Source organism: Salvelinus namaycush, chromosome 5 (assembly GCF_016432855.1).
Source record: "Salvelinus namaycush isolate Seneca chromosome 5, SaNama_1.0, whole genome shotgun sequence".
Classification (NCBI taxonomy): Eukaryota; Metazoa; Chordata; class Actinopteri; order Salmoniformes; family Salmonidae; genus Salvelinus; species Salvelinus namaycush.
Window position 1 is genome coordinate 50,807,666 of NC_052311.1, and position 18,797 is coordinate 50,826,462.

The 18,797-nt window shown below is 45.5% G+C and overlaps 2 protein-coding genes across 6 annotated transcripts in view; both read right to left on the minus strand.

Annotated features, from left to right (window-relative positions):
* The window catches only part of LOC120048425 (SREBF chaperone), a 33,555-nt gene extending 25,254 nt beyond the window's left edge, over positions 1 to 8,301 (minus strand). The window contains exon 1 of one of the 3 annotated variants that reach the window (XM_038994383.1): positions 8,109 to 8,301. Coding sequence is in view for 1 of the 3 variants with exons in the window: in XM_038994381.1 (XP_038850309.1) it covers positions 1,062 to 1,129 (68 nt within the window). In the remaining 2 variants the exon portion in view is untranslated. Of the gene's footprint in view, positions 1 to 44; positions 111 to 1,061; positions 1,892 to 8,108 lie in introns of those variants that run through there. The other 2 variants (XM_038994381.1, XM_038994385.1) reach the window with 2 other exon arrangements.
* A 121-nt stretch (positions 8,302 to 8,422) lies between these two features.
* On the minus strand, positions 8,423 to 11,845 carry LOC120047630 (elongator complex protein 6-like). 3 transcript variants are annotated; one of them, XM_038993177.1, is made up of 7 exons: positions 11,425 to 11,845; positions 11,258 to 11,336; positions 10,957 to 11,027; positions 10,664 to 10,788; positions 10,136 to 10,337; positions 9,258 to 9,436; positions 8,423 to 9,184 (listed from the first exon to the last, which is right to left on the minus strand). In XM_038993177.1, the coding sequence occupies exons 1-7, from the start codon at positions 11,476 to 11,478 to the stop codon at positions 9,070 to 9,072; spliced, it is 825 nt and encodes a 274-aa protein (XP_038849105.1). In that variant the 5' UTR covers positions 11,479 to 11,845; the 3' UTR covers positions 8,423 to 9,069. The 3 variants fall into 3 exon arrangements, with proteins under 3 accessions (XP_038849105.1, XP_038849104.1, XP_038849103.1); XM_038993176.1 differs by lacking the exon at positions 10,957 to 11,027 and having other exon boundaries at positions 9,281 to 9,436; XM_038993175.1 differs by lacking the exon at positions 10,957 to 11,027 and having other exon boundaries at positions 8,423 to 9,436.
* Between the last annotated feature and the right edge of the window lie 6,952 nt (positions 11,846 to 18,797).

Below are 18,797 nucleotides of genomic sequence, written 5' to 3' on the forward strand. Positions count from 1 at the left end.
AGTGCCGTGACTCAACCCATTTCTACTTTGCTCTACATATTGACCTGATATCTAGCCTGTAGGTCCCATTATGCCCTGTTCGTCCATCTCCTCAGTCCTTCCCTGGTGTTGTGCAGGAAAACGATCTCCGTCAGTGAGTTCATCTGGGATAGGAAACGCCACAACGAGGCTCACAGGTCTATGCCCCCACCCTCTCTACCTCTTTTTCCCTAGTCTCTCCATCCTGCAGCTACACGGGTGAGGCAGACTTAACGGGTAACACTCTGTACGACACGTCAGGCAGACAGTCAAGTCAGTCTGCACATGACAGTGAGTTTTTTATTTTACCTTTATTTAACTAGGCAAGTCAGACAAGAACAAATTCTTATTTTCAATGACGGCCTAGGAACAGTGGGGTAACTGCCTTGTTCAGGGGCAGAACGACAGATTTTTACCTTGTCAGCTCGGGGATTCAATCTTGCAACCTTCCGGTTACTAGCCCAATGCTCTAACCACTAGGCGACCTGCCGCCCCAGTCGTCAGTGCATACCTCAGACTATAAAGCATTTTAAGACAAAGAAAACAACTGACCCAGCCAGAAATACCAGAGACTTTATGATGCCAAGTCTTGAGACATGTGCCACTATGGATTCCAGTAGCCCAGCTCAGGGAGGGGGCAGCAGTTTACCTTCAGTAGGCCTACCTGCTTAACCACTCATACAGAAAACAATACAGCTTCTGACAAAACAGAGCATGTCATTATGTTCCAAAAGCACTTGTGCAAGAACATCAGGGACAAAAATGCCTCCCAAAACCATTAACCTCTTTTTACATAGTAGCCTGTGTGTACTACATGTTTTTCTAGTTGCAAGTTCCCAGGAAATGAAAATAAGATTTTAATTTAAATGGTGCGTACCGGTAGGCTACATTTTCCAAAAAATGTGCAGACACGCTTCCCTCAGAAACATGTTTGTTAGCTCATGGAGGAATTGGTAACAGAGTTACACAAGACTAGGCTTAAGATTTCATCATATGCTGCTCTGAAGAAGAGTGTGCCTGAAGTAAACCAAATAAATGCTTACCTCCTAACGATGCTTCCTAAAATCCCCAGTTTGAAGGCATCGCTGGATCCTATACAGTCCATTGCCATGATCCACACCTGTGTAAGGGGTCTTAAAACCCAATGTAAAAAAGCTAAGACTCCTGACAAGTAGCAACATAAATGCAGGGATTTTAGGCTGCATTGAGAAGCAGCAAGATTGTATTTCAGCTCCCTTCTCCCATAGTAAACTGAGCACTTGCTCCTCAACTTTAATGCACCATAACTGTACAGACCATTCTTGAGTCAATGTCAGCTGGGACTAATGCCTGAAGGCTTTATTGCGACAACTCATTTACAGCCACCCATTTACAAACACACAGGGAGCAAATTGGCCCAGTCAATCAGTAACCACTATTATGTCATCGAAAATGGCCAAAACTCGGTCCAAAAACTACAATGAAAACGTTGAGTGACCCGTCACAAAGGCTTTAGTGATGAGACACAATGAACATTTCAATGGAAAATCAGTGGGCCTATGTGTATTGTGCAACAACAACAAAAAAACTCCTTAACATTCACATACTGAGTTGAATAAAATATCAGCTTTTTTTTTTAAAGAAAATTGTATGTAACGTGAATGTGTGGGCGTGTGTGGTTTGAACATGCATGAAACATACAGTAGGTGAATGAATGTGAGAAGTGTAAAAATGTGAAAGTGCACAGAATGTCAATAAGTCTATATTTGACTTTGAGATTCGAATTTGGACGGCAGATGGTTTTACTTCAACTAACCAAGTTTTAAGCAAAAAAAATAAAAGTGCTTGATTGTCTTTGCGACTGCACTTGAAGAAACTTTCAAAGTTTTTACCATTTTCCATATTGACTGACCTTCATGTCTTAAAGTAATGATGGACTGTCGTTTCTCTTTGCTTATTTGAGCTGTTCTTGCCATAATATGGCCTTGGTCTTTTACCAAATAGGTGCTATCTTCTGTATACCATACCTTGTCAAGACACAACAGATTGGCTCAAACGCATTAAGAAGTTAAGAAATTCCACAAATGAACTTTTAACAAGGCACACCTGCTAATTTGAATGCATTCCATTCCAGGTGACTACCTCATGAAGCTGGTTGAGAGAATGCCAAGCATGTGAATAGCTGTCAAAGGCAAAGGGTGGCTACTTTGGAGAATCTGAAATATAAAATATATTTTGATTTGTTCCAACACTTTTTTGGTTACGACAGATTTTTACCTTGTCAGCTCGGGGATTTTTGCACATTCCATGTGTTTTTTAATAGTTTGGATGTCTTCACTATTATTATACAATGTAGAAAATAGTAAAAAAAAGAAAGAAAAACCCTTGAATGAGTAGGTGTCCACCCCAAACTTGTTACTAGTACTGTACACACACACACATATATATATACATACACACACACACACATACAGTGGGGAGAACAAGTATTTGATACACTGCCGATCAGGACAACTGCACAGTATTGAGGGGAGGATGGATGGGGCCATGTATCGCAAGATCTTGGCCAACAACCTCCTTCCCTCAGTAAGAGCATTAAAGATGGGTCGTGGCTGGGTCTTCCAGCATGACAACGACCCGAAACACACAGCCAGGGCAACTAAGGAATGGCTCCGTAAGAAGCATCTCAAGGTCCTGGAGTGGCCTAGCCAGTCTCCAGACCTGAACCCAATAGAAAATCTTTGGAGGGAACTGAAAGTCCGTATTGCCCAGCGACAGCCCCGAAACCTGAAGGATCTGGAGAAGGTCTGTATGGAGGAATGGGCCAAAATCCCTGCTGCAGTGTGTGCGAACTTGGTCAAGAACTACAGGAAACGTATGATCTCTGTAACTGCAAACAAAGGTTTCTTTACCAAATATTAAGTTCTGCTTTTTTGATGTATCAAATACTTATGTCATGCAATAAAATGCAAATTAATTACTTAAAAATCATACAATGTGATTTTCTGGATTTTTGTTTTAGATTCCGTCTCTCACAGTTGAAGTGTACCTATGATAAAAATTACAGACCTCTACATGCTTTGTAAGTAGGAAAACCTGCAAAATCGGCAGTGTATCAAATACTTGTTCTCCCCACTGTACATACATACATACATACATACAGTTGAAATCAGAAGATTATATACACTTAGCTTGGAGACATTAAAACTCGTTTTTCAACCACTCCACAAATTTCTTGTTAACAAACTATAGTTTTGGCAAGTCGGTTAGGACATCTACTTTGTGAATGACACAAGTCATTTTTCAAACAATTGTTTACAGATTATTTCACTTATAACTCACTGTATCACAATTCCAGTGGGTCTGAAGTTTACATACACTAAGTTGACTGTGCCTTTAAACAGCTTGGAAAATTCCAGAAAATTATGTCATGGCATCATTTGAGTCAATTGGAGGTGTACCTGTGGATGTATTTCAAGGCCTACCTTCAAACTCAGTGCCTCTTTGCTTGACATCATGGGAAAATCATAAGAAATCAGCCAAGACCTCAGAAAAAAAATTGTAGACCTCCACAAGTCTGGTTCATCCTTGGGAGCAATTTCCAATCACCTGAAGGTACCACGTTCCTCTGTACAAACAATAGTACGCAAGTGTAAACACCATGGGACCACGCAGCCGTCATACCGCTCTGGAAGGAGACGCATTCTGTCTCCTAGAGATGAATGTACTTCGGTGCGAAAAGTGCAAATCAATTCCAGAACAGCAAGGACCTTATGAAGATGCTGGAGGAAACAGGTACAAAAGTATCAATATCCACAGTAAAACGAGTCCTATAGCGACATAACCTGAAAGGCCGCTCAGCAAGGAAGAAGCCACTGCTCCAAAACCGCCATAAAAAAAAACAGACTACGGTTTGCAACTGCACATGGGGATAGAGATCATACTTTTTGGAGAAATGTCCTCTGGTCTGATGAAATAAAAATAGAACTGTTTGGCCATAATGACCATTGTTATGTTTGGAGGAAAAAGGAGGAGGCTTGCAAGCCGAAGAACACCATCCCAACCGTGAAGCACGGGGGTGGCAGCATCATGTTGTGGGGGGGCTTTGCTGCAGGAGGGACTGGTGCACTTCACAAAATAGACGGCTTCATGAGGCAGGAAAATTGTGGATATATTGAAGCAACATCTCAAGACATCAGTCTGGAAGTTAAAGCTTGGTCACAAATGGGTCTTCCAAATGGACAATGACACCAAGCATACTTCCAAAGTTGTGGCAAAATGGCTTAAGGACAACAAAGTCAAGGTATTGGAGTGGCCATCACAAAGCCCTGACCTCAATCCCATAGAGAATTTGTGGGCAGAACTGAAAAAGTGTGTGCGAGCAAGGAGGCCTACAAACCTGACTCAGTTACACCAGCTCTGTCAGGAGGAATGGGCCAAAATTCACCCAACTTATTGTGGGAAGCACTGGGAATGTGATGAAAGAAATAAAAGCTGAAATAAATCACTCTCTCTCCTATTATTCTGACATTTCACACTCTTAAAATAAAGTGGTGATCCTAACTGACCTAAGACAGGGAATTTTTACTAGGATTAAATGTCAGGAATTGTGAAAAACTGAGTTTAAATGTATTTGGCTAAGGTGTATGTAAACTTCCGACTTCACCTGTATATACACACTTAGATATACAGACATATACACACATATATATATATATTTATTTTTTTACACACATACATACATACACATATATACACACTAAACGCTACATGCAACAATTTCAAAGATTTTACCAAGTTATAGTTCATATAAGGAAAACAGTTCATTTAAATAAAAATGATTGGACCCTAATCTATGAATTTCACAAGACTGGGAATACGGATATGCATCTGTTGGTCACAGATACACTACATGACCAAAGTATGTGGACACCTGCTCGTCAAACATCTCATTCCAATATCATGGGCATTAATACGGAGTTGGTTCCCTCTTTGCTGCTATAACAGCCTCCACTCTTCTGGGAAGTCTTTCCACTAGATGTTGGAACATTCCTGGGGGGAGCTGGGGACTTGCTTCCATTCAGCCACAAGAGCATTAGTAAGGTCGGGCACTGAGGTTGAGCGATTAGGTCTGGCTCGCAGTCTGCATTCCAATTCATCCCAAATGTGTTCGATGGGGTTGTGCAGGCCAGTCAAGTTCTTCCACGCCGATCTCGACAAACCATTTTTTTATGGACCTCGCTTAGTGCACGGAGGCATTGTCATGCTGGAACAGGAATGGGCCTTCCCCAAACTGTTACCACACAGTTGGAAGCACATAATCGTGTAGAATGTCATTGTATGCTGTAGCGTTAAGATTTCCCTTCACTGGAACTAAGGAGCCTAGCCCGAACCATGAAAAACAGCCCCAGACCATTATTCCTCCACCAAACGGGTGTGGCTGAAATAGCCAAATCCAGTGATGTTGAGGGGTGGCCACATACTTTTGTATATATAGCGCACCTTTAAAAAAAGTTATGGTGTGGATCAGAAAACTGGTCAGTATCCGGTGTAACCACCATTTGCCTCATGTAGCACAACATCTCCTTCGCATAAAGTTGATCAGGCTGTTGATTGTGGCCTGTGGAATGTTGTGCCACTCCTCTTCAATGGCTGTGCAAAGTTACGGGATATTGGTGGGAACTGGAACGCGCTGTTGTACACCTTGATACAGAGAATCCCAAACATGCTCAATGGGTGACATGTCTGGTGAGTATGCAGGCCATGGAAGAACTGGGACATTTTCAGCTTCCAGGAATTGATTACAGATCCTTGCGAAATGGGGCCGTGTATTATTAAGCTGAAACATGAGGTGATGGCAGTGGATGAATGGCACGACAATGGGCCTCAGGATCTCGTCACAGTATCTCTGTGCATTCAAATTGCCATCAATAAAATGTAATTGTGCTCGTTGTCTGTAACTTATGCCTGCCCATACCCCCATCGCCACCATGGGGCACTCTGTTCACGTAGACATCAGCAAACCACTCGACACCAAACATGTGGCCTGCGGTTGAGGCCGGTTGGACGTACTGCCAAATTCTCTAAAACAGAATTTCTCTGCTTATGGCAGAGAAATTAACATTAAATTCTCTGGTAACAGCTCTGGTGGACATTCCTGCTTTGATGATGATGCCAATTACACACTTCCTCAAAACTTGAGACATCTTTGGCATTGTGTTGTGTGACAAAACCTGCACATTTTAGTGGCCTTTGGTCCCCAGCACAATGTGCACCTGTGTAATGATCATGCTGTTTAATCATCTTATTGATATGCCACACCTGTCAGGTGGATAGATTATCTTGGCAAAGTAGAAATGCTCACTAACAGGTAAGTAAACAAATTTATGCAGAACATTTGAGAAATGTGTGCATATGGAACATTTCTGGGATTTTTTATTTCAGCTCATGAAACCAACACTTTACATGTTGCATTTATATTTTTGTTCAGTGTAGATGTGTAACTGATGTGAAATGGCTAGCTAGTTAGAGGTGGTGCGCACTAATAGCCTTTCAAACGGTGACGTCACTCGCTTTGAGACATTGAAGTAGTGGTTCCCCTTGCTCTGCAAGGGCCGCGGCTTTTGTGGAGCGATGGGTAACGATGCTTCGTGGGTGACTGTTGATGTGTGCAGAGGGTCCCTGGTTCGCGAGGGGACGGACTAAAGTTATACTGTTACAGATGCTCTTTCAGATCTGGAGGAGGAGCTGTTCAAAACATTGAGCCTGTTTATGTGAAGAGAAGTAGATCTTACAGAGTAGGGGTTAAATTAAAAACATGAAGTGCTTGCAGCACTCCAGGACCAGGGTTGTCTAACTCTGTTCTAAAGGGTGATGCTTTGTCATTACTGTATCTGTACGATCACCGTTTCCCTCCTCTATGGCTGCTCAGATGGCACTAAGTGGGACAAAAAACACCCCTCCCCACCCAAGACATAATCGACCCTCATCCCTCTCAATAACATCCTCCTGGTCAATCTCCATGGGCAGAGAAATCCCAAATACTCAGTTACTTAATGTGTAGGTGTTGACCAATCAAATTGCATTTGGTCAACTTTAACCAACTGGTGTGGCGCAACTCTGTAACAATATAAATTCCTCAGATAGAAAAAAAGTTTACATTTGAATTTCACAATTTGGTATCAATAACAGATACCAGTACTACTGCTAATACATAATTCAGAAACACAGTCACCCTCGTCTGTGCACACAGTAGGTAAGGGTGGTGATGGTGATACAACGCCGTAAATATCCCTACACGTTATCTCATTCAAATCAATTGTGTAAAAGTTTGCGCAATGCTTAGATTAATAGTAATTAACTAGATGGCAGAAAACAATGTATTCACACATGCGAACAAACTTTACAGGCCTCCCGAGGGCGCGCTGTCGGCTGTCAAATGAGTCACCAGTAGCGTTAGCTTTAACAGGTGCTAACGTTACTTAGCGAGCTAACGTTAACGAACACAGGGCAACTTAACTTGAATTTACTTTCGTATTACCATATACACCTGAAACTACCAAAAACAATGTTAATCCATAATTCTGCAACATGGAACGTTGTAAAATCAGCTTCAACGCGTGAATCAAGCGTAACGTCGTTAGCTAGCTTCTACTGTTAGCAGATATGGTAAATGCTTGCTAACACATTGCTGAATGACGCCAACCAACACCAGCAACGTATCCATGACAGCAAGGAAGGGTTGTTGACCTTACGCTGATAGTAGTGCAGGCAGCTAGAAATTAGATAATCACATTAGCGTTGCCGAGTAATGCCAGTGACATCGTCTGTCAATAGCTATTAGTTAAGCGAACTTGGCTGGCTAGTTGCTACCACCAAAAACACCTAACCGCGAGTCCCGCGTTCATCCCCCTCGCAAAACCAAGAGAAGTTCTACCCTAGGTCGAAAAAATATATCTTCAACCTAGGTTATACGCGCCTAACTTCGTTAGCTAGCTTAAAGATGATTATGGGTCGCTTTGCTAACTAATCGAGTAAATTAGCTACCTAAATTAATACACACCAAAGCTAACGTTAGCTAGTTGACTAGCTAGCTACTACGTTACACTTGCCTGGCTGAATAACTTTCTCGTGTCTTCGTCGATAGTGCTGGTCCTGCTATCGAGGAGCTAGTCGTGTACCGTCTTAACCTCCTTATTCTAGTAGCTAGGATTTAGCTAATTTAACTGGAAAAACTGACTGCATCAACAGAACCATGTCACTACTGTGTTTCAGCAGCAGGGTGAATTGTCGACCTCACCCTTTACTTCATCCAAGACAGAAAAGCATGAGGATATAGCGACACGCGCTGGATATATTACTGTAAACCATAGTATTTTACCTTCATGAACAACAACGCCCAAAAACGCATACACTGGTGTTTGTCTTAAATGTGCTGTTTATTTTTTATTGTTTTGTATAACACAAGTCCAACCTAGTTAGATAAGTTCCCATGTCGCTTGAGAAATTACCTATTCACCCAGGCTTCCTATGTCAGCTTTGCAATGCATGTGTCGGGTTGGTTCTAATGCAGAAATCCAATGTTCAATTCAATACCACATCTCCAGTTCAAAACTGATCCCAACCTGTTTCATGACCATAATTCAGCACTTTGGTTGTCCTAAATTGCAAACCTCCCACATGTGTGTTGAGCCCATAGAGATAGATAGATGACTCATCTTTCTAGCTGTGCCATTACAACTCTATAACAGCATTGGCAGCTCCAGAGGCAAAATCTCAATTTTCTTCTTCACGATTGGCTGATCCCTCCTGATGACCCGGTTGGACATGATTCCAACAGAGTCACCAGGAGGGATCAGCCAATGAAGAGCCAATGAAGTTGGAAGTTCCACGAGGTTGACTATTTTAAAATGTTGGAAGCCCAATGGCCCAATAGCTGCCCATGCTAATACAGACTTTTGGCCACTAGAGGCCTCTATCATTCTCTGGTTGAGCTCAGAGAGCCATGTGACTGAGAGGTGAGGGACTGGGGGTCGACACTGGGAAGGGAGGCAGAAAGGATCCATCGAGGGCTTAAAGGACTGCACTGAATGTCCCCCTGGCGAAAAAGGAAGCCCCCTTGTCGTGGACCTTGTATTGGAAGAGTTTCTTCTGGGTCGGCCACCTGTCACATTGTCCTCGCTTCCACCTGAAACACACACAGTACGGTTCAGCTTAATGCGTTTAACAGTTCTCTTTCTCTCTTTTTTCCCCACTCTCACACAGATAATGTAATCCATCTGACTTGTCCGTGGATGTCCCTGCAGTAGCCGGTGGGGAGACCCTGTACTTGGAGTGTGAGGCTGCACTGGTGTATAAGGCCCCTCAGGAGCCACTCTGAGCGTTCATCATCACTCTCCTCTTCTTCTGCCTCACATCGCACCAACATCACCATGCTGCCCTGCAGATCAAAGAGAAAAGGGATAGTAGATAGAGGAATGTGTGTGATTATTTGAACAGAGACAGACGAACGAGACAGTGAGCTTGTGATACCGTGCGCCTCCCATGTCACACCGCTCATCCGTACACTCCACTAGCTTCCAGCCAAAGCTCGCATCCACTACAAAATCATGGTACTTGCCTACGGAGCAGCAAAAAGAACTGCCCATCTCTACCTTCAGGCTATGCTCAAACCCTACACCCTAACCCTGTAAATAGCCTGTAAATAGCCCAGCCAATCTACCTCATCCCCATACTGTATTCATTTATTTATCTTGCTCCTTTGCACCCCAGTATCTCAACTTGCACATTCATCTTCTGCACATCGTACCATTCCAGTGTTTAATTGCTATATTGTAATTACTTTGCCACCATGGCCTATTTATTGCCTTACCTCTCTTATCCTACCTCATTTGCACATGCTGTATATAGATTTTTCTACTGTATTATTGATTGTATGTTTGTTTATTCCATGTGTAACTCTGTTGTTGTATGTGTCGAACTGTTTTGCTTTATCTTGGCCAGGTCGCAGTTGAAAATGAGAACTTGTTCTCAACTAGCCTACCTGGTTAAATAAAGGTGAAACAAAATAATTTAAAACCTGAGCACTGAGCTAAATGACTAAAATGTAACTGTAAAATGTGAGACTGTATTATCTGACCTGCAGCTCAGAGCAGACAGTGGCTCTGCAGTAATGACTGAAGTCCAGCGCTGCCCCAACACTGACCCCCAGACTCAGGACCACACTGAGGTCATCCACCAGGAGCACAGGGGGACCCCACTCCTCACCACTTCCCCCTACTGCCAACCTTACATTGTCCCGCACAAAGTCATATAGACCCTGCAGGCCAGAACTGGGGTCTCTGTGGAGGTGGAGGGGAACAGAGAGAGATGGAGAAAGATTGAGGGGGCGAGGGATGAGAGACAAAGAAAGAAAGGGGACATAGAGGGGGAGATAAATTAAGGGGGAAGAGATATTTTCAGATTCATATTATCATTAACTGCTTTGATTACATCAGAAAAAAAGATGTATGAGTGTGTCAAACAATACAGGTCGGATTCCCGGAACCAGATAAAGTCTATGATATTCTAGGACCAAAATGCACTTTCAATGGAGCTTCTGCGCTGAATGAACATGCTTTTTAGTCCAGGAGTAGGCTTGATCAGAGTCAACGCTACAGACAGGTACCTGAGGAAGTCCACTGCCCGGGTTCCTTTGCTGGACTCCCCCTGAAGCAGTACCCCCAAGGATTCCTTTAGTCCCTCTATGAACACCAGCTGCCCTTTCTCCCTTGCCTGGGCCAAACTCACACCCTGATTAACATGGAACACAGTGAAAGAACCCATACAACATGTAGTTAATACATCTCCACCAAGCAACAGCAAACCAAACAAAACTGTAAAGACACATTTACTTGCACAGTATGTATAAGAGTGGCTAGGGGAAAGTTTAACCCAACGTTTTGGAGAATAAGTAGTCACCAACCGTTGACTAATTGCACTGTAGTGACTGAAGGACTGCACAAGACCCAGCAAACACACCTTACAGCCCACTGTAAATCACACAAAAAAATTCTGAGGACGTCTGGCCTCACCAGATTTAACTTTTGACCACTTATGAGAGTGCATCAGAGTAGTACACAACTTGGCCCCATATGTTCCCTCTATTACTGACTGTCATTGTTTTTCACCTAACACTACAATCAACAGCAATAATAGAGGGCACGGTGTTACGCACAAGTTTCAGTCAACTAGACATCAGTCCACTCACATAAATCCTCACCTCGTAAATAAAAGGAGAGGAAATGGTGAATGAGGAAGGACGCGTCTGTCTGTTTGTCAGACACCAAGATAAACTCTCCCTGCAGAGAACAGACATAAATCCACAGATGTTAGGATTAGGCATATGGATTTAAATTGGTAACGGTTAGGGGTGAGGTTTAGGGTTACCGCCTTGAAGTTGTCGGGACTAGTATTGAGAATACTGTTGAGCTCTGCAAACATCTTGAGAAGGGATGACGACTTCTCATACGAATCTTTGGAATGTCTTCTGGTGAGTTGCTATCTTATAGCTACCTAGTTAGCTAGATAAATACTAACATCGATTGATATAAATTACTTTAATAAATATGAACGCTTAACACTCCCAGGAAAATACATTTAACTAACGTTAGCGCAGACTGCCGAGGGAGGCTATGAAGTTGGCTAGATTGTTGACACGAATTTTAGCGTTATCCAGGACAAACCCCAACAGCTCAAACTATTTTTTTTGTCAATAATAACCACATTGTTTAAAACAATTCCGCATTCATCGCTATTTCATTTTCCGAATGTTTGTTGTGGGAAAAAGTAGCATGGGTGCATGATCGTAGTTTCTACTGCACAAAGAGAGGGACAATCTGAGCATGTGAAAAGCGTTTCGAATTCTTCCTTGAGGTTTAACGGCGGTTGGCATCCAATAAATGTTGCATTACCGCCACCTACTAGACTGGAGTACAACTCCCTTATACTTTGAAAAAATAAACAAATACCTTACCATCTAACACTACACTCACAAAAAAATCCCTCTACTCCACTATTTAAATTTATTTAGTCCTACCTCAGGCCAACAACCTGAAAGGATGGGACACCACCACTTAACACACCCTGTAACTCTTCTGATGTCAAGTCTCGCACACACAAATACCTCTCTGCAGCTGCCACCACAACCTCAATTTTCTGCGACTTACATTCCATCCCTGCAGTACAGTTTTTAGCCATTGCTTCAAATGCTAAAAATCCAATCTTACTGAAACGTATATAATTTGTTGGCCTATCCTTCTGTACTGGTACAGATCAACTACTCACACCACTCCTCTCAGGATCCCTCCCCCTTGACCCATCTTCCTCTCCTTTCTTCACTGCCTCAGCATATGACAACTTCTGCACTACTCTAACCCTGGAAACCTCAACCTGCCTCTCTCGCACGGGACATTTCTGATCCCCAGCCCCATTGGCACCCATACAATTAACACATACCACTACTTTCCCCAATGCTACACATTCCTTTGTCTCATGCCCTTCTGCACACTTCTCACACCTAGAAACCTCCCTCCTACACACTGCTGCCACATACCCATAAGCTTGAAACCTGTAACAACATAATGTATTTGGCACAAAAGCTCCCACAGGATAACTTATATAGCCTAACATCACTTTGTCGGGCAAAGACTCAACATCAAAACTCAAAAGAACAGACAATGACACTTCTGTTTTGCCACCCTGTCTATGTCGTACCAAACGACGAGCATCACAAACACTGTCAATCTTCCCCTCCAGTTGGTCAACTTTTACATTTACTGCTACCCCAGTAATCACTCTTTTCAATTACGTCCTTTTCTTGAGAGCAAAACAATTCACATTTCTTTCCCCCATTTTGTTAAACGCGGAGCGCCTTCTTCCTCTGACCAGCAGAAATACAAACAATTATCACAAGACCATTTCTGGTTACCCTCACCGATTCAACAGCACCCAACTCTATTTTCACCCACCCTGAAACCACACTCGGTGCAAGGCTCGGGCTCCGAGACCTTCACCACACCTACCACCTCCGATACTTTGACCTCATTCACTTCCATTTCTCCTCCTGTCTTCAGCTCACACTACTTACACTTTTTACTATTCTTCTTTAAGGGAAGGGTTAGCTAAAATGGTTAGGGTTTGGGGAAGGGTTAGCTAACATGCAAAGTCGCTAAAAAGTAGTAAGTTGCTAAAATGCTAAAGTTGTCCGTGATGAGATTCAAACTCGCAACCTTTGGGTTGCTAAACGTTTGCGTTATACCCATCCTCCCCTACCAACCACCCTACTTTAGTTTTTGCCTTAAGTAACCATATGTCTTATGAAACCTACAAAACATAACATATCATACTCATTTGAGTGTTGCCTATTTTCAGTTACTATGTTATGTCTAGTCTATGAAACCAGGCTGCAACTACACATTCCTTTGTCTCATGCCCTCCTGTACACTTCTCACATCTAGGAATCTCCCTCCAACACACTGCTACAATATGACCGTAAACTTTGCACCTAAAACACCGTAATAGGTTTGGGACTAAAGCGCTCATGGTGCTTGTTACTCTAACAACCGCTAACAAGCCATACCTCTGGTTCGGGCAGCCATTCCTATGGGGGAAATGAATGCGTAAAGAAAGGGGTTTTGGGGTAAACGCTGAAAATAAGGTATGCGGTTAACACAGGTTTAGGAGATCTTATAAATATATATATATATATATCAGTCCGTTAACATGACCTTTATGAATTATGAAGCCTTTATGTGCTTGTTTAGATTACATGAATGCAAAAAAAAATCTCTAAAAACTGATGAAGATTATCTCCAGTGGCGTGCAGTTTTATAAATAATCTCATGCCATTCTAACATTTGTCCATGAGGCTGAGAGAAAATGTTGCTGTTTTAAAGCTAATCTCCTGGAATTCTACACATATTGCTACATATGTCGCTGCATGTAGAAAATTCTAGGAATTTTTCAGTAATTGACAAGCTGTCACCAATCAATCAATGTCTGGTTGTGTGTTGCTTTGTTGAGCCAGGGGAGGCTGACTTCTGTAAATCTTGATCGTACAAAACCTATTATTTGAACTCACAGACGTAAGAAGCTTGTGGGAACGTCAGCATGGAAGATCCGCCCATGAAATTATGTTTTTTTTTTTGTCTAAAAGACAACTGAGGAAGGTTTCGATCTATCGACCTCTGGGTTATGGGCCCAGTGCGCTTCCTCTGCGCCAATCTGCTACAAACCACTCAGATTGACCCCAAACCCACAATCCATGGCTTAGAAAGAAAGTGCCTTATCCATTAGGCCACTGGGGCTTGATGACACAAGTACAGACTGTATGAACTGAAAGAAGCAGGGAAACTGTGATCCCCTGCTCCATATGCTTCCCATGCCGTATGTGTTCGTTCTGTGGTTGTCACGATCGTCTATGGGTGAGAGAGAGGACCAAGGCGCAGCGTGTGCAAAATACATTCTCTTTATTTTGAGAAGGGAAAAACACGCAACGAACACTATAACAAAACGAAACAAAAAACGATCGTGAAGCTATAAACGTAAGTGCACACACAAGCTACAAACGTACAACATAGACAATTACCCACATTAACCTAGTGCCTATGGCTGTCTTAAATATGGCTCCCAATCAGAGACAATTAATGACATCTGTCTCTGATTGAGAACCATTCATGCAACCATAGACACAGCTAGACACCTACACTAAAGACAAACCCATCTACTCTACTTAACCCCCTAAACCATACAACCACCCTAGACAATACAAAACCACATACCTTCCCCATGTCACACCCTGACCTAACTAAAATAATAAAGGAAACAAAGAATACTAAGGCCAGGGCGTGACAGTACCCCCCCCCCAAAGGTGCGGACTCCGGCCGCAGAACCTGAAACAGAAGGGGAGGGTCCGGGGTGGCCCCCATCATGGCGGCGGCTCGGGCGCGGGACGAGGCCCCCACTCCACCATTGTCAATACCCGCTTTGGTGGCGCCTCTGGAGCGGCGACCCTTGTAGCAAGTCCCGGACTGAAGACCATCCCAGAGGGCGCCACCGGACGGATGGGTAGCTCCGGACTGAGGGGTAGCTCCGGACTGAGGGGTAGCTCCGGACTGAGGGGTAGCTCCGGACTGAGGGGTAGCTCCGGACTGAGGGACGGCAGCTCCGGACTGAGGGACGGCAGCTCCGGACTGAGGGACTGCAGCTCCGGACTGAGGGACTGCAGCTCCGGACTGAGGGACTGCAGCTCCGGACTGAGGGACTGCAGCTCCGGACTGAGGGACTGCAGCTCCGGACTGAGGGACTCCGGGCTGACGGATCTGGCTGCTCATGGCGGGCTGACGGATCTGGCTGCTCATGGCTGGCTGGCGGATCTGGCTGCTCATGGCTGGCTGGCGGATCTGGCTGCTCATGGCTGGCTGGCGGATCTGGCTGCTCATGGCTGGCTGGCGGATCTGGCTGCTCATGGCTGGCTGGCGGATCTGGCTGCTCATGGCTGGCTGGCGGATCTGGCTGCTCATGGCTGGCTGGCGGATCTGGCTGCTCATGGCTGGCTGGCGGCTCTGGCGGATCCTGGCTGACTGGCGGCTCTGGCGGATCCTGGCTGGTTGGCGGCTCTGGCGGATCCTGGCTGGTTGGCGGCTCTGGCGTATCCTGGCTGGTTGGCGGCTCTGGCGTATCCTGGCTGGTTGGCGGCTCTGGCGGATCCTGGCTGGTTGGCGGCTCTGGCGGATCCTGGTAGGTTGGCGGCTCTGGCGGATCCTGGTAGGTTGGCGGCTCTGGCGGCTCCTGGCTGGTTGGCGGCTCTGGCGGCTCGGGACAGACGGGCGGCTCTGACCGCTCGGGACAGACGGGCGGCTCTGACCGCTCGGGACAGACGGGCGGCTCTGACGGCTCGGGGCAGACGGATGGCTCTGACGGCTCGGGGCAGACGGATGGCTCTGACGGCTCGGGGCAGACGGATGGCTCTGACGGCTCGGGGCAGACGGATGGCTCAGATGGCGCTGGGCAGACGGATGGCTCAGATGGCGCTGGGCAGACGGATGGCTCAGATGGCGCTGGGCAGACGGATGGCTCAGATGGCGCTGGGCAGACGGATGGCTCAGATGGCGCTGGGCAGACGGGCAGTTCAGGCGCCGCTGGGCAGACGGCAGACTCTGGCCGGCTGAGGCGCACTGTAGGCCTGGTGCGTGGTGCCGGAACTGGTGGTACCGGGCTGGGGACACGCACCTGAAGGCTAGTGCGGGGAGAAGGAACAGGGCATACTGGACCCTGGAGACGCACATTTGGCCTAGTGCGTGGTGCCGGCACTGGTGGTAGCGGGCTGGGGACACGCATCTCAGGGCTAGTGCGGGGAGCAGCAACAGGACGCACAGGACTCTGGAGAAGCACAGGAGGCTTGGTGCGTGGTGCTGGAACTGGTGGTACCGGGCTGGAGACACGCTCCATAGGGCGAGTGCGTGGAGGAGGAACAGGGCTCTGGAGACACACTGGAAGCCTGGTGCGTGGTGTAGGCACTGGTGGTACTGGGCTGGGGCGGGGAGGTGGCGCCGGAAATACCGGACCGTGCAGGCGTACTGGCTCCCTTGAGCACTGAGCCTGCCCAACCTTACCTGGTTGTATGCTCCCCGTCGCCCGACCAGTGCGGGGAGGTGGAATAACCTGCACCGGGCTATGTAGGCGAACCGGGGACACCATGCGTAAGGCTGGTGCCATGTAAGCCGGCCCGAGGAGACGCACTGGAGACCAGACGCTTTGAGCCAGCTTCATGGCACCTGGCTCAATCTAGCCCGGCCGATACGTGGAGCTGGAATGTACCGAACCGGGCTATGCACGCGTACAGGAGACACCATGCGCTCTACTGCGTAACACGGTGTCTGCCCGTACTCTCGCTCTCCACGGTAAGTACAGGGAGTAGGCGCAGGTCTCCTACCTGACTTCGCCACACTCCCTTTAAGCCCCCCCCCAATACATTTTTTGGGCTGACTCACAGGCTTCCTACCGCGTCTTCGTGCTGCCTCCATTCGCCGGTATGTCGATCGCCCACCTGTCGATCTCCTCCCACGTAGTGTAGCCCAGATCCTGCTCCTTTTGCCATAAATCCTGTGTGTGTTGCTCCTGTTGCTGCTTTACACGCCGCTTGGTCCGATTCTGGTGGGTAATTCTGTCACGATCTGTCTTAAATATGGCTCCCAATCAGAGACAATTAATGACATCTGTCTCTGATTGAGAACCATTCATGCAACCATAGACACAGCTAGACACCTACACTAAACACAAACCCATCTACTCTACTTAACCCCCTAAACCATACAACCACCCTAGACAATACAAAACCACATACCTTCCCCATGTCACACCCTGACCTAACTAAAATAATAAAGGAAACAAAGAATACTAAGGCCAGGGCGTGACAGTGGTCCTGTGGTTATGAATAGAAAAGTAATCTTTAGATAGCCACACAGAAACCCACAAGAAACAGTTCATGTTAACAGAGAAATTGTTTTACTTTATTGTATAGAAACAATTATTTAGTTTATATCATAAAAATATAAGCATTGAGTATAATTTCACAGTTATTATGGTGCATTCGAAAATAATTCAGACCCCTTTACTTTTTTTTTTAAACGTTCCTCATCAATCTACACAAAATGACAAAGCAAAAACAGGTTTTTATAAATTTTTGGACATTTATAAAATGTTTAAAACTGAAATATACATTTACATAAGTATTCAGACCCTTTACTCAGTACTTTGTTGAAGCACCTTTAGCAGCGATTACAGCCTTGAATCTTCTTGGGTATGACGCTACAAGCATGGCGCACCTGTATTTGGGGAGTTTCTCCCATTTTCTTTTCTGCAAATCCTCTCAAGTTCAGTCAGGTTGGATGAGGAGCGTCGTTGCAACAGCTATTTTTAGGTCTCTCCAGAGATGTTCAATCGGGTTCAAGTCAGGGCTCTGTCTGGGCCACTCAAGGACATTCAGAGACTTGTCTCGAAACCACCCCTATATTGTCTTGGCTGTGTGCTTAGGGTCGTTGTCCTGTTGGAAGGTAAACCTTTGCCCCAGTCTGAGGTCCTGAGCGCTCTGGAGCAGGTTTTCATCAATAATTTCTCTGTACTTTGCTCTGTTCATCTTTCCCTCGATCCTGACTATTCTCCCAGTCCCTGTCACTGAAAAACATCCCCAGCATGTTGCTGCCACCACCATGCTTCACCGTAGGGATGGTGCCAGGTTTCCTCCAGATGTGACACTTGGCATTCAGGCCAAATAGTTCAATCTTGGTTTCATCAGACCAGGGAATCTTGTTTCTCATGGTCTGAGAGTCCTTTAGGTGACTTTTGGCAAACTCCAAGCGTGCTGTTATGTGCCTTTTACTGAGGAGTGGCTTCCGTCTGGCCACTCTCCAATAAAGGCCTGATTGGTGGAGTGCAGGTGAGATGGTTGTCCTTCTGGAAGGTTCTCCCTTCTCTACAGATTAACTCTGGAGCTCTGTCAGAGTGACCATCGGGTTCTTGTTCACCTCCCTAACCAAGGTCCTTCTCCCTCGATTGCTCAGTTAGGACGGGCGGCCAGATCTAGGAAGAATCTTGGTGGTTCCAAACTTCTTCCATTTAATTATGATGGAGGCCACTGTGTTCTTGGGGAACTTTAATGCTGCAGACATTTTTTGGTACCCTTCCCCCAATCTGTGCCTCGACACAATCCTGTCTCGGAGCTCTACGGACAATTCCTTCGACCTCATGGCTCGGTTTTTGGA

Bases quoted from the DNA above. Each gene is read 5' to 3' on its own strand.
- LOC120047630 (XM_038993177.1), bottom strand. From the start codon at position 11,478: ATGTTTGCAGAGCTCAACAGTATTCTCAATACTAGTCCCGACAACTTC. The intron at 9,437-10,135 runs GTCAGATAATAC...TTTGATCTGCAG, and splicing joins CTGTCTGCTCTGAGCTGCAG to GGCAGCATGGTGATGTTGGT. The intron at 9,185-9,257 runs GTGAGAGTGGGG...TGTGTGTTTCAG, and splicing joins AGATGGATTACATTATCTGT to GTGGAAGCGAGGACAATGTG.